Below are 15,223 nucleotides of genomic sequence, written 5' to 3' on the forward strand. Positions count from 1 at the left end.
ACTAGGCCGAAAACATAGAAATGCCCCAAAACATAGAAAAACAAACATAGACTGCCCACCCAACTCACGCCCTGACCATACTAAATAAATACAATACAACGGAAATAAAGGTCAGAACGTGACAGTACCCCCCCCCCCCCCCCCCAAAGGTGCGGACTCCGACCGCAAAACCTTGACCTATAGGGGAGGGTCTGGGTGGGCGTCTGTCCGCGGTGGCGGCTCTGGCGCGGGACGCGGACTCCACTTCATCATTGTCTTAGTCCGCCTTATTGTCCGCCTCTGTGGCTTTCTCACCATGACCACCCCTCTCAATGACCCCACTGGACAGAGGGGCTGCTCGGGACAGAGGGGCAGCTCGGGACAGAGGGGCAGCTGCTCGGGACAGAGGGACAGCTGCTCGGGACAGAGGGGCAGATGCTCGGGACAGAGGGGCAGCTGCTCGGGACAGAGGGGCAGCTGCTCGGGACAGAGGGGCAGCTGCTCGGGACAGAGGGGCAGCAGCTCTGGGCAGAGGGGCTCCGGCAGCGGCGCCGGACAGGCGGAGGGCTCCAGCAGCGGCGCCGGGCAGGCGGGGGGCTCCGGCAGCGGCGCCGGGCAGGCGGGGGGCTCCGGCAGCGGCGCCGGGCAGGCGGGGGGCTCCGGCAGAGGCGCCGGGCAGGCGGGGGGCTCCGGCAGAGGCGCCGGGCAGGCGGGGGGCTCCGGCAGAGGCGCCGGGCAGGCGGGGGGCTCCGGCAGAGGCGCCGGACAGGCGGGAGGCTCCGGCAGAGGCGCCGGACAGGCGGGAGGCTCCAGCAGAGGCGCCGGACAGGCGGGAGACTCCGGCAGAGGCGCCGGACAGGCGGGAGACTCCGGCAGAGGCGCCGGACAGGCGGGAGACTCCGGCAGAGGCGCCGGACAGGCGGGAGACTCCGGCAGAGGCGCCGGACAGGCGGGACCACCTGCAGGGAGGAGACAGAGAGACAGCCTGGTGCGTGGGGCTGCCACAGGAACCACCAGGCTGGGAAGACCTTCAGGAGGCTTGGGGTTAAGAGGAGGCACCTGAAAGACCGGGCTGTGGGGGAGCACTAGAGCTCTGGTGCGCAACCTTGGCACCACTTCCCCAGGCTGGATAACCACTCTAGCCCGGACCGTCCAGAGTGCAGGCACAGGTTGAACCGGGCTGTGGGTAAGCACGGGAGATCTAGTGCTTACTACACGCACCTCTCCCTTCGGCTCCATTCCCACATTCGCCCGGCACGAGCGGAGCGCGGGCAGAGGACGCACTGCACCCTCCCAGCGCCCCGGAGACACAGCACGCAGAGCCGGCGCAGGATACCCTGGGCCAAAACTGCGTACCGGCGACCAGACCCGCTGAGCAGGCACCATACGCCCTGGCTCGATGCCCGCACTCGCATGACACTCTCGGGGGGCTGTCCTATAGCGCACCGGGCTATGGACACGTACTGGCGACACCGTGCGCTTAACCGCATAACATGGTGCCTGCCCAGTATCTCGCTGCTTATAATAAGCACGAGGAGTGAGCGCAGGTCTGCTACCTGGCTTAGCTCCACCCCTCGTGTGCCCCCCCCCAAAACATTTTTGGGGCTGTCTCTCGTACCTGTCGCACTGCCGTGCTGCCTCCTCATATCGCCGCCGCTCAGCTTTCACTGCCTCCAGCTCTGCTTTGGGGCGGCGATATTCCCCAGCCTGTGCCCAGGGTCCCTCTCCGTTCAGTATCTCCTCCCATGTCCAGGAGTCCTGTGATACCGGCCGCTGTTGTTGCTGCTGCTGCTGCTGCTGTCGTCGCTGTTTTCTACCACGCCGCTTGGTCCTTGGTTGGTGGGTGATTCTGTCACGGGCGTCCTCCTCTTCGTCTGAAGAGGAGAGGCGAGAAGGATCAGAGGACCAATATACGGCGTGGTAAGTGTCCATGGTAAAATCTTTAATAAAGAAAGACTGAACACTATACAAAAGAGTAACAAAAACAATAAACCAAATTCGACCGTGAAGCTACAAAATGAGACCTGTGCTGACACAAGCCACTAACATAGACAATCACCCACAAACAAACAGTGCAACCCAGGCTACCTAAGTATGATTCTCAATCAGAGACAACTAATGACACCTGCCTCTGATTGAGAACCATACTAGGCCGAAAACATAGAAATGCCCCAAAACATAGAAAAACAAACATAGACTGCCCACACAACTCACGCCCTGACCATACTAAATAAATACAATACAACGGAAATAAAGGTCAGAACGTGACAGAGCCCACTCCCTTGGCTGAGAAGCAACCCCACACATGAATGTTCTCAGGATGCTTTACTGTTGGCATGACACAGGACTGATGGTAGCACTCACCTTGTCTTCTCCGGACAAGCTTTTTTCCGGATGCCCCAAACAATCGTAAAGGGGATTCATCAGAGAAAACGACTTTACCCCAGTCCTCAGAAGTCCAATCCCTGTACATTTTGCAGAATATCAGTCTGTCCCTGATGTTTTTCCTGGAGAGAAGTGGCTTCTTTGCTGCCCTTCTTGACACCAGGCCGTCCTCCAAAAGTCTTCGCCTCACTGTGTGTGCAGATGCACTCACCTGCTTGCTGCCATTCATGAGCAAGCTCTGTACTGGTGGTGCCCCGATCCCGCAGCTGAATCAACTTTAGGAGACAGTTCTGGCGCTTACTAGACTTTCTTGGGTGCCCTGAAGACTTCTGCACAACAATTGAACCTCTCTCCTTGAAGTTCTTGATGATCAGATAAATGGTTGATTTAGGTGCAATCTTACTGGCAGCAATATCCTTGCCTGTGAAGCACTTTTTGTGCAAAGCAATGACGACGGCACGTGTAACCTTGTCAGAGGAAGAACAATGATTCTAAGCACCACCCTCCTTTTGAAGCTTCCAGTCTGTTATTCAAACTCAATCAGCATGACAGAGTGATCTCCAGCCTTATCCTCGTCAACACTCACACCTGTGTTAACGAGAGAATCACTGACATGATGTCAGCTGGTCCATTTGTGGCAGGGCTGAAATGCAGTGGAAATGTTTTTTGGGGATTCAGTTCATTTGCATGGCAAAGAGGGACTTTACAATTAATTTCAATTAATCTGATCACTCTTCATAACATTCTAGAGTATATGCAAATTGCCATCATACAAACTGAGGCAGCAGACTTTGTGAAAATTAATATTTGTGTCATTCTCAAAACGTTTGCCCACGACTGTAGAAACCAAAAAAGTGTTAAACAAATCAAAATATATTTTATATTTGGATTCTTCAAAAAGACCCCCTTTGCCTTGATGACAGCTTTGCACACTCTTGGCATTCTCTCAACCAGCTTCATGAGGCAGTCACCTGGAATGCATTTCAATTAACAGGTGTGCCTTAAAAGTTCATTTGTGGAATTTCTTTCTTTCTTTATGTGTTTGAGCCAATCAGTTGTGTTGTGACAAGGTAGGGGTAGTATACAGAAGATAGCCCTATTTGGTAAAAGACCAAGTCCATATTATGGCAAGAACAGCTCAAATAAGCAAAGAGAAATTACTTTAAGACATGAAGGTCAGTCGATATGGAAAATGTCAAGAACTTTGAAAGTTTCTTAAAGTGCAGTTGCAAAAACCATCAATTGCTATGATGAAACTGGCTCTCATGAGGACCGCCACAGGAGTGGAAGACCCAGAGTTACCTCTGCTGCAGAGCATAAGTTCATTAGAGTTACCAGCCTCAGAAATTGCAGCCCAAATAAATGCTTCACAGAGTTCAAGTAACAGATACATCTCAACATCAACTGTTCAGCGGAGACTGTGTGAATAAGGCCTTTATGGTTGATTTGCTGCAAAGAAACCAATACTAAAGGACACCAATAAGAAGATGAAGAGACTTGCTTGGGCCAAGAAACATGAGCAATGGACATTAGACCGGTGGAAATTTGTCCTTTGGTCTGGAGTCCAAATTGGAGATTTTTGGTTCCAACCGCCGTGTCTTTGTGAGACGCGGTGTGGGTGAACGGATGATCTCTGCATGTGTATTTCCCACCGTGAAGCATGGAGGAGGAGGTGTGGGGCGGGGGGGAGGGTACTTTGCTGGTGACAGTATCTGTGATTTATTTAGAATTCAAGGCACACTCAACCAGCATGGCTACCACAGCATTCTGCAGCGATATGCTATATGATATGATATAGGCTTAATGGGACAATGACCCAACACACCTTCAGGCTGTGTAAGGGCTATATGACCAAGACGGAGTGCTGCATCAGATGACCTGGCCTCCACAATCCCCCAACCTCGACCCAATTGAGATGGTTTGGGATAAGTCGGACCGTAGAGTGAAGAAAAAGCAGCCAACAAGTGCTCAGCATATGTGGGAACTGCTTCAAGACTGTTGGTTGAGCTGGTTGAGAGAATGCCAAGAGTGTGTAAAGCTGTCATCAAGGCAAAGGATGGCTAGTTGAAGAATCTCAAATTTAAAATAGATTTTGATTTATTTAACACTGTCTTTTTGGTTACTACATGATTCCATATGTGTTTTTTCATAGTTTTGAAGTCTTCACTATTATTCTACAATGTAGAAAATAGTAAAAATAAAGAAAAACCATTGAATGAGTAGGTGTTCTAAAACTTTTGACCGGTAGTGTAAGCAGACAATGAAAGGTCTTACAATATTCGATGATTACATATCTCTAAAACAGGTTATAGTCTTCATGTGCACCACCAAGTCAGAACAGTAGGCGAAGTTAAGAGGGGAAAATAGACTTACTACACAACATACACTTAGTATTACTTTCTTATTTACAGTATACATATACAGTGCCTTGCGAAAGTATTCGGCCCCCTTGAACTTTGCAACCTTTTGCCACATTTCAGGCTTCAAACATAAAGATATAAAACTGTATTTTTTTGTGAAGAATCACCAACAAGTGGGACACAATCATGAAGTGGAACGACATTTATTGGATATTTCAAACTTTTTTAACAAATCAAAAACTGAAAAATTGGGCGTGCAAAATTATTCAGCCCCCTTAAGTTAATACTTTGTAGCGCCACCTTTTGCTGCGATTACAGCTGTAAGTCGCTTGGGGTATGTCTCTATCAGTTTTGCACATCGAGAGACTGACATTTTTTTCCCATTCCTCCTTGCAAAACAGCTCAAGCTCAGTGAGGTTGGATGGAGAGCATTTGTGAACAGCAGTTTTCAGTTCTTTCCACAGATTCTCGATTGGATTCAGGTCTGGACTTTGACTTGGCCATTCTAACACCTGGATATGTTTATTTTTGAACCATTCCATTATAGATTTTGCTTTATGTTTTGGATCATTGTCTTGTTGGAAGACAAATCTCCGTCCCAGTCTAAGGTCTTTTGCAGACTCCATCAGGTTTTCTTCCAGAATGGTCCTGTATTTGGCTCCATCCATCTTCCCATCAATTTTAACCATCTTCCCTGTCCCTGCTGAAGAAAAGCAGGCCCAAACCATGATGCTGCCACCACCATGTTTGACAGTGGGGATGGTGTGTTCAGCTGTGTTTATTTTACGCCAAACATAACGTTTTGCATTGTTGCCAAAAAGTTCAATTTTGGTTTCATCTGACCAGAGCACCTTCTTCCACATGTTTGGTGTGTCTCCCAGGTGGCTTGTGGCAAACTTTAAACAACACTTTTTATGGATATCTTTAAGAAATGGCTTTCTTCTTGCCACTCTTCCATAAAGGCCAGATTTGTGCAATATACGACTGATTGTTGTCCTATGGACAGAGTCTCCCACCTCAGCTGTAGATCTCTGCAGTTCATCCAGAGTGATCATGGGCCTCTTGGCTGCATCTCTGATCAGTCTTCTCCTTGTATGAGCTGAAAGTTTAGAGGGACGGCCAGGTCTTGGTAGATTTGCAGTGGTCTGATACTCCTTCGATTTCAATATTATCGCTTGCGCAGTGCTCCTTGGGATGTTTAAAGCTTGGGAAATCTTTTTGTATCCAAATCCGGCTTTAAACTACTTCACAACAGTATCTCGGACCTGCCTGGTGTGTTCCTTGTTCTTCATGATGCTCTCTGTGCTTTTAACGGACCTCTGAGACCATCACAGTGCAGGTGCATTTATACAGAGACTTGATTACACACAGGTGGATTGTATTTATCATCATTAGTCATTTAGGTCAACATTGGATCATTCAGAGATCCTCACTGAACTTCTGGAGAGAGTTTGCTGCACTGAAAGTAAAGGGGCTGAATAATTTTGCACGCCCAATTTTTCAGTTTTTGATTTGTTACAAAAGTTTGAAATATCCAATAAATGTCGTTCCACTTCATGATTGTGTCCCACTTGTTGTTGATTCTTCACAAAAAAATACAGTTTTATATATTTATGTTTGAAGCCTGAAATGTGGCAAAAGGTTGCAAAGTTCAAGGGGGCCGAATACTTTCGCAAGGCACTGTACAGTGGGCCAAAAAAGTATTTAGTCAGCCACCAATTGTGCAAGTTCTCCCACTTAAAAAGATGAGAGAGGCCTGTAATTTTCAGCATAGGTACACTTCAACTATGACAGACAAAATGAGGGGGAAAAATCCATAAAATCACATTGTAGGATTTTTAATGAATTTATTTGCAAATTATGGTGGAAAATAAGTATTTGGTCACCTACAAACAAGCAAGATTTCTGGCTCTCACAGACCTGTAACGTATTCTTTAAGAGGCTCCTCTGTCCTCCACTCGATACCTGTGTTAATGGCACCTGTTTGAACTTGTTGTCAGTATAAAAGACACCTGTCCACAACCTCAAACAGTCACACTCCAAACTCCACTATGGCCAAGACCAAAGAGCTGTCAAAGGACACCAGAAACAAAATTGTAGACCTGCACCAGGCTGAGAAGACTGAATCTGCAACAGGTAAGCAGCTTGGTTTGAAGAAATCAACTGTGGGAGCAATTATTAGGAAATGGAAGACACACAAGACCACTGATAATCTCCCTCGATCTGGGGCTCCACGCAAGATCTCACCCCGTGGGGTCAAAATGATCACAAGAACTTTGAGCAAAAATCCCAGAACCACACGGGGGGACCTAGTGAATGACCTGCAGAGAGCTGGGACCAAAGTAACAAAGCCTACCATCAGTAACACACTACGCCGCCAGGGACTCAAATCCTGCAGTGCCAGACGTGTCCCCCTGCTTAAGCCAGGACATGTCCAGGCACGTCTGAAGTTTGCTGGAGAGCATTTGGATGATCCAGAAGAAGATTGGGAGAATGTCATATGGTCAGATGAAACCAAAATATAACTTTTTGGTAAAAACTCAACTCGTCGTGTTTGGAGGACAAAGAATGCTGAGTAACATCCAAAGAACAACATACCTACTGTGAAGCATGGGGGTGGAAACATCATGCTTTGGGGCTGTTTTTCTGCAAAGCGACCAGGACGACTGATCCGTGTAAAGGAAAGAATGAATGGGGCCATGTATCGTGAGATTTTGAGTGAAAACCTCCTTCCATCAGCAAGGGCATTGAATCAAATCAAATCAAATCAAATCAAATGTATTTATATAGCCCTTCGTACATCAGCTGATATCTCAAAGTGCTGTACAGAAACCCAGCCTAAAACCCCAAACAGCAAGCAATGCAGGTGTAGAAGCACGGTGGCTAGGAAAAACTCCCTAGAAAGGCCAAAACCTAGGAAGAAACCTAGAGAGGAACCAGGCTATGTGGGGTGGCCAGTCCTCTTCTGGCTGTGCCGGGTGGAGATTATAACAAAACATGGTCAAGATGTTCAAATGTTCATAAATGACCAGCATGGTCGAATAATAATAAGGCAGAATAGTTGAAACTGGAGCAGCAGCACAGTCAGGTGGACTGGGGACAGCAAGGAGTCATCATGTCAGGTATTCCTGGGGCATGGTCCTATGGCTCAGGTCCTCCGAGAGAGAGAAAGAAAGAGAGAATTAGAGAGAGCATATGTGGGATGGCCAGTCCTCTTCTGGCTGTGCCGGGTGGAGATTATAACAGAACATGGCCAAGATGTTCAAATGTTCATAAATGACCAGCATGGTCGAATAATAATAAGGCAGAACAGTTGAAACTGGAGCAGCAGCACAGCCAGGTGGACTGGGGACAGCAAGGAGTCATCATGTCAGGTAGTCCTGGGGCATGGTCCTAGGGCTCAGGTCCTCCGAGAGAGAGAAAGAGAGAAGGAGAGAATTAGAGAACGCACACTTAGATTCACACAGGACACCGAATAGGACAGGAGAAGTACTCCAGATATAACAAACTGACCCTAGCCCCCCGACACATAAACTACTGCAGCATAAATACTGGAGGCTGAGACAGGAGGGGTCAGGAGACACTGTGGCCCCATCCGAGGACACCCCCGGACAGGGCCAAACAGGAAGGATATAACCCCACCCACTTTGCCAAAGCACAGCCCCCACAACACTAGAGGGATATCTTCAACCACCAACTTACCATCCTGAGACAAGGCTGAGTATAGCCCACAAAGACCTCCGCCACGGCACAACCCAAGGGGGGGGGGGGGGGGGCGCCAACCCAGACAGGATGACCACATCAGTGACTCAACCCACACAGGTGACGCACCCCCTCCAGGGACGGCATGAGAGAGCCCCAGTAAAGCCAGTGACTCAGCCCCTGTAATAGGGTTAGAGGCAGAGAATCCCAGTGGAAAGAGGGGAACCGGCCAGGCAGAGACAGCAAGGGCGGTTCGTTGCTCCAGAGCCTTTCCGTTCACCCTCCCACTCCTGGGCCAGACTACACTCAATCATATGACCCACTGAAGAGATGAGTCTTCAGTAAAGACTTAAAGGTTGAGACCGAGTTTGCGTCTCTGACATGGGTAGGCAGACCGTTCCATAAAAATGGAGCTCTATAGGAGAAAGCCCTGCCTCCAGCTGTTTGCTTAAAAATTCTAGGGACAATTAGGAGGCCTGCGTCTTGTGACCGTAGCGTACGTGTAGGTATGTACGGCAGGACCAAATCAGAGAGATAGGTAGGAGCAAGCCCATGTAATGCTTTGTAGGTTAGCAGTAAAACCTTGAAATCAGCCCTTGCTTTGACAGGAAGCCAGTGTAGAGAGGCTAGCACTGGAGTAATATGATCAAATTTTTTGGTTCTAGTCAGGATTCTAGCAGCTGTATTTAGCACTAACTGAAGTTTATTTAGTGCTTTATCCGGGTAGCCGGAAAGTAGAGCATTGCAGTAGTCTAACCTGGAAGTGACAAAAGCATGGATTAATTTTTCTGCATCATTTTTGGACAGAAAGTTTCTGATTTTTGCAATGTTACGTAGATGGAAAAAAAGCTGTCCTTGAAATGGTCTTGATATGTTCTTCAAAAGAGAGATCAGGGTCCAGAGTAACGCCGAGGTCCTTCACAGTTTTATTTGAGACGACTGTACAACCATTAAGATTAATTGTCAGATTCAACAGAAGATCTCTTTGTTTCTTGGGACTTAGAACAAGCATCTCTGTTTTGTCCGAGTTTAAAAGTAGACAGTTTGCAGCCATCCACTTCCTTATGTCTGAAACACATTCTTCTAGCAAGGGCAATTTTGGGGCTTCACCATGTTTAATTGAAATGTACAGCTGTGTGTCATCCGCATAGCAGTGAAAGTTAACATTATGTTTTCGAATGACATCCCCAAGAGGTAAAATATATAGTGAAAACAATAGTGGTCCTAAAACGGAACCTTGAGGAACACCGAAATTTACAGTTGATTTGTCAGAGGACAAACCATTCACAGAGACAAACTGATATCTTTCCGACAGATAAGATCTAAACCAGGCCAGAACTTGTCCGTGTAGACCAATTTGGGTTTCCAATCTCTCCAAAAGAATGTGGTGATCGATGGTATCAAAAGCAGCACTAAGGTCTAGGAGCACGAGGACAGATGCAGAGCCTCGGTCCGATGCCATTAAAATGTCATTTACCACCTTCACAAGTGCCGTCTCAGTGCTATGATGGGGTCTAAAACCAGACTGAAGCATTTCGTATACATTGTTTGTCTTCAGGAAGGCAGTGAGTTGTTGCGCAACAGCCTTTTCTAAAATTTTTGAGAGGAATGGAAGATTCGATATAGGCCGATAGTTTTTTATATTTTCTGGGTCAAGGTTTGGCTTTTTCAAGAGAGGCTTTATTACTGCCACTTTTAGTGAGTTTGGTACACATCCGGTGGATAGAGAGCCGTTTATTATGTTCAACATAGGAGGGCCAAGCACAGGAAGCAGCTCTTTCAGTAGTTTAGTTGGAATAGGGTCCAGTATGCAGCTTGAAGGTTTAGAGGCCATGATTATTTTCATCATTGTGTCAAGAGATATAGTACTAAAACACTTGAGCGTCTCTCTTGATCCTAGGTCCTGGCAGAGTTGTGCAGACTCAGGACAACTGAGCTTTGAAGGAATACGCAGATTTAAGGAGGAGTCCGTAATTTGCTTTCTAATAATCATAATCTTTTCCTCAAAGAAGTTCATGAATTTATCACTGCTAAAGTGAAAGTCATCCTCTCTTGGGGAATGCTGCTTTTTAGTTAGCTTTGCGACAGTATCAAAAAGGAATTTCGGATTGTTCTTATTTTCCTCAATTAAGTTAGAAAAATAGGATGATCGAGCAGCAGTAAGGGCTCTTCGGTACTGCACAGTACTGTCTTTCCAAGCTAGTCGGAAGACTTCCAGTTTGGTGTGGCGCCATTTCCGTTCCAATTTTCTGGAAGCTTGCTTCAGAGCTCGGGTATTTTCTGTGTACCAGGGAGCTAGTTTCTTATGAGAAATGTTTTTAGTTTTTAGGGGTGCAACTGCATCTAGGGTATTGCGCAAGGTTAAGTTGAGTTCCTCAGTTAGGTGGTTAACTGATTTTTGTCCTCTGGCGTCCTTGGGTAGACAGAGGGAATCTGGAAGGACATCAAGGAATCTTTGTGTTGTCTGTGAATTTATAGCACGACTTTTGATGATCCTTGGTTGGGGTCTGAGCAGATTATTTGTTGCAATTGCAAACGTAATAAAATGGTGGTCCGATAGTCCAGGATTATGAGGAAAAACATTAAGATCCACAACATTTATTCCATGGGACAAAACTAGGTCCAGCGTATGACTGTGACAGTGAGTGGGTCCAGAGACATGTTGGACAAAACCCACTGAGTCGATGATGGCTCCGAAAGCCTTTTGGAGTGGGTCTGTGGACTTTTCCATGTGAATATTAAAGTCACCAAAGATTAGAATATTATCCGCTATGACTACAAGGTCCGATAGGAATTCAGGGAACTCAGTGAGGAACGCTGTATATGGCCCAGGAGGCCTGTAAACAGTAGCTATAAAAAGTGATTGAGTAGGCTGCATAGATTTCATGACTAGAAGCTCAAAAGACGAAAACGTCATTTTTTTTTTTGTAAATTGAAATTTGCTATCGTAAATGTTAGCAACACCTCCGCCTTTGCGGGATGCACGGGGGATATGGTCACTAGTGTAGCCAGGAGGTGAGGCCTCATTTAACACAGTAAATTCATCAGGCTTAAGCCATGTTTCAGTCAGGCCAATCACATCAAGATTATGATCAGTGATTAGTTCATTGACTATAATTGCCTTTGAAGTAAGGGATCTAACATTAAGTAGCCCTATTTTGAGATGTGAGGTATCATGATCTCTTTCAATAATGACAGGAATGGAGGTGGTCTTTATCCTAGTGAGATTGCTAAGGCGAACACCGCCATGTTTAGTTTTGCCCAACCCAGGTCGAGGCACAGACACGGTCTCAATGGTGATAGCTGAGCTGACTACACTGACTGTGCTAGTGGCAGACTCCACTATGCTGGCAGGCTGGCTAACAGCCTGCTGCCTGGCCTGCACCCTATTTCATTGTGGAGCTAGAGGAGTTAGAGCCCTGTCTATGTTGGTAGATAAAATGAGAGCACCCCTCCAGCTAGGATGGAGTCCGTCACTCCTCAGCAGGTCAGGCTTGGTCCTGTTTGTGGGTGAGTCCCAGAAAGAGGGCCAATTATCTACAAATTCTATCTTTTGGGAGGGGCAGAAAACAGTTTTCAACCAGCGATTGAGTTGTGAGACTCTGCTGTAGAGCTCATCACTCCCCCTAACTGGGAGGGGGCCAGAGACAATTACTCGATGCCGACACATCTTTCTAGCTGATTTACACGCAGAAGCTATGTTGCGCTTGGTGATCTCTGACTGTTTCATCCTAACATCGAAGATGTTACGTGGCTGGATCTTTCAGCATGACAATGATCCCAAACACACCGCCCGGGCAACGAAGGAGTGGCTTCGTAAGAAGCATTTCAAGGTCCTGGAGTGGCCTAGCCAGTCTCCAGATCTCAACCTCATAGAAAATCTTTGGAGGGAGTTGAAAGTCTGTGTTGCCTAGCAACAGCCCCAAAACATCACTGCTCTAGAGGAGATCTGCATGGAGGAATGGGCCAAAATATCAGCAACAGTGTGTGAAAACCTTGTGAAGACTTACAGAAAACGTTTGACCTCTGTCATTGCCAACAAAGGGTACATAAAGTATTGAAACAAACTTTTGTTATTGACCAAATACTTATTTTCCACCATAATTTGCAAATCAATTCATTAAAAACCCTACAATGACCCTGGGTTCGCGCCCAGGCTCTGTCGTAACCGGCCGCGACCGGGAGGTCAGTGGGGCGACGCACAATTGGCCTAGCGTCGTCCGGGTTAGGGAGGGATTGGTCTGTAGGGATGTCCTTGTCTCATCGCGCACCAGCGGCTCCTGTGGCGGGCCGGGCGCAGTACGCGCTAACCAAGGTTGCCAGGTGCACGGTGCTGGTTTCCGGGTTGGATGCGCGCTGTGTTAAGAAGCAGTGCGGCTTGGTTGGGTTGTGTATCGGAGGACGCATGACTTTCAACCTTCGTCTCTCCCGAGCCCGTACAGGAGTTGTAGCGATGAGACAAGATAGTAGCTACTACAACAATTGGATACCACGAAATTGGGGAGAAAAATTGGTAAAATTCAACAAAAAATAATAATAATGATTTCCTACAATGTGATTTTCTGGATTTTTCTTTCTCATTTTGTCTGTCATAGTTGAAGTGTACCTATGATGAAAATTACAGGCCTCTCTCATCTTTTTAAGTGGATGAACTTGCACAATTGGTGGCTGACTAAATACTTTTTTGCCCCACTGTATCCCTGGCATATAACATAATTTATGCAGCAGCATACAATACATTTTTGCATTGTTGTGCTTTGCTCATTTGAACAGCAAGGTGGTCCTTCATGGGCAAATTTTGTCATCAAAGTCTGGCATTCTATGGTTTTATGGTGCTTTCAAGACAGCTGGGAACACTGAAAAAGGTTGAATCATGATGTCAGTGATCTTCAGGTCATAGCTCTAGAAAGAGGCCCGAGTTCCCAATTTACAATTCCAAGTTGGATGACCGTTCAAAACTTATTTTCCCAGTCTGAGCTTGTTTTTCCCCGAGTTCCCAGTTGTCTTGAACTCACTGAAGTCAGATTTCCGAGTTTACAGTTGTTTTGAGCGCGGCAGAGATCATGCTGGATTGACAGCATGGCCAATGTTGAATGTAAACCCAGACTTGGGACCACACACACAGGCAAGTGATTGCAATGCTTGCAGTTAGCCACTGATTCCATCCAAATAACTCATTCTTGAATTTGCGATTTCCAACTTGTTGTGTAATGTTTATTTCCAATGGCCGATGAGCATCGATACGTTTTATCTGTAATTACTCTTCATTTTTTACTTCATTTGACAAGGATTAAAAAGGATTTGCCAGTAGATTGTCGACGTGATTCATGATGATGACTGCTAGCTAAGATTTTGAAAGTATGATGTTGACATGTCCAATCAAAGCTACTGTAGATATAATGTGATTTGACTTAATTTTATCTATGGCCAATGACCTTGCACCTTCTTGGATGGGCACTTCTAATGTAACTGTATGCCAGCACCCAAGGTGCTTGATTTTTCCAGCTCTACCCTTAGATTTGGCAGTGACGTAGTGTCCCCATGAGAGACAGAACGCTGAGACAATCACAGCGCAACTAGAGAACATTACCAACCCCTAAACTCTGTATTTTCTACTGGCTGCCCCACCACCACAGAAAGCACTGAGCTAGGCTGAAACACCTGCATTTTGGAGCTGCCTTACTCAAGAAAGCAAAAAAGAGACCATGTTTGTATGGAGGCTTAATTAACTCAATGATTTGTGGCACGTATTTATGCAAAAATAACATGCAACAGGTAACGTGGCTCTGTCCCAACTGCCCTTAATGATGAGTCACCACTGGACAGGAACATGCATAAAATACCAAGCAGTACTTGTTCCTGGGTCTTGACAGACTGTTATGCTCAGGGTTTACTTAATTTTGCACAAAGCAGTACTGTTGTTGCTGTGTTTCTGCCTGAGGACAATTTTGCTTTATGTTTCATTGAAAAGCAATGGTGCTCTATTTCTCTACAGGTCAAACGATGGGAGCGGGAGTTGAAAGATGGAAGCCCAGAGAAAATTGTTCACCTCTTGCGAGTCGTTCAAGGCCTTCTGAAGGTGTCCAATGCTATTATTACCCAGACACATCCAGAGATGCATTACTCAAGCTCACTAAAACTGTGCTGAAATGATTTTATCCAGTGTTAATATCAGAGTGGAATACATTACGTAGTTGCTTTGAAGGAATAAGCTCTACACAGTGTGGTATAATTAATATAGAAAAGTTTGATTATATTTGCTTCAGATACTTGACCTGCTTTTGGGTGGATTTACAGTATTCATCTGTTATAGTCTCAGTTTCATGTAACATACAGTTGCGGTCAAATATATTGGCAGCCTTGCACTTTTCTTAATTAAATAATTCCATATTTCTTCTAAAACAAGTTGAAATTGAAAATAACTTTTGGTCTCCACACCTTGTTATTGGATGTTCAACAGAAACCAGTTACATTTTTGTAAACTTAAGTTTACAATTTTGATTTAGGAAATCAAAGTAAAATGGCATGGACAAAATGATTGCCACCCTGGAGCTAGTACTTGGTTACACAGGCTTTGGCCACGATAACTGCCCAAACTCTTCTTGTAGCCATCAATGAGCTTGCTGCACCTTTCTACTGGCAATTTGGCCCACTATTCAGCACGGAACTGTGCTAATTCTTCAATGTATGAGGGGTGCACTCCACCAACTACTGTTTCCAGCTCTCGTCATAGGTTATGGATGTGATTCAGGTCATTGATGGTTAGTGTTTGTCTGCAGTTATCTTGGCCAAAGGCT

General features: G+C 46.1%; 1 protein-coding gene across 7 annotated transcripts in view; it reads left to right on the forward strand.

The window, feature by feature from the left end:
* The window catches only part of LOC139375281 (centrosomal protein 290), a 77,504-nt gene that overhangs the window by 9,603 nt on the left and 52,678 nt on the right, over positions 1–15,223 (forward strand). For all 7 annotated transcript variants that reach the window (XM_071116929.1, XM_071116904.1, XM_071116939.1 and 4 more), the window contains exon 3: positions 14,422–14,505. In XM_071116929.1, the coding sequence (XP_070973030.1) occupies positions 14,422–14,505 (84 nt within the window). The remainder of the gene's footprint in view (positions 1–14,421; positions 14,506–15,223) is intronic.

The sequence above is a fragment of the Oncorhynchus clarkii genome, chromosome 2, assembly GCF_045791955.1.
Source record: "Oncorhynchus clarkii lewisi isolate Uvic-CL-2024 chromosome 2, UVic_Ocla_1.0, whole genome shotgun sequence".
Classification (NCBI taxonomy): domain Eukaryota; kingdom Metazoa; phylum Chordata; class Actinopteri; order Salmoniformes; family Salmonidae; genus Oncorhynchus; species Oncorhynchus clarkii.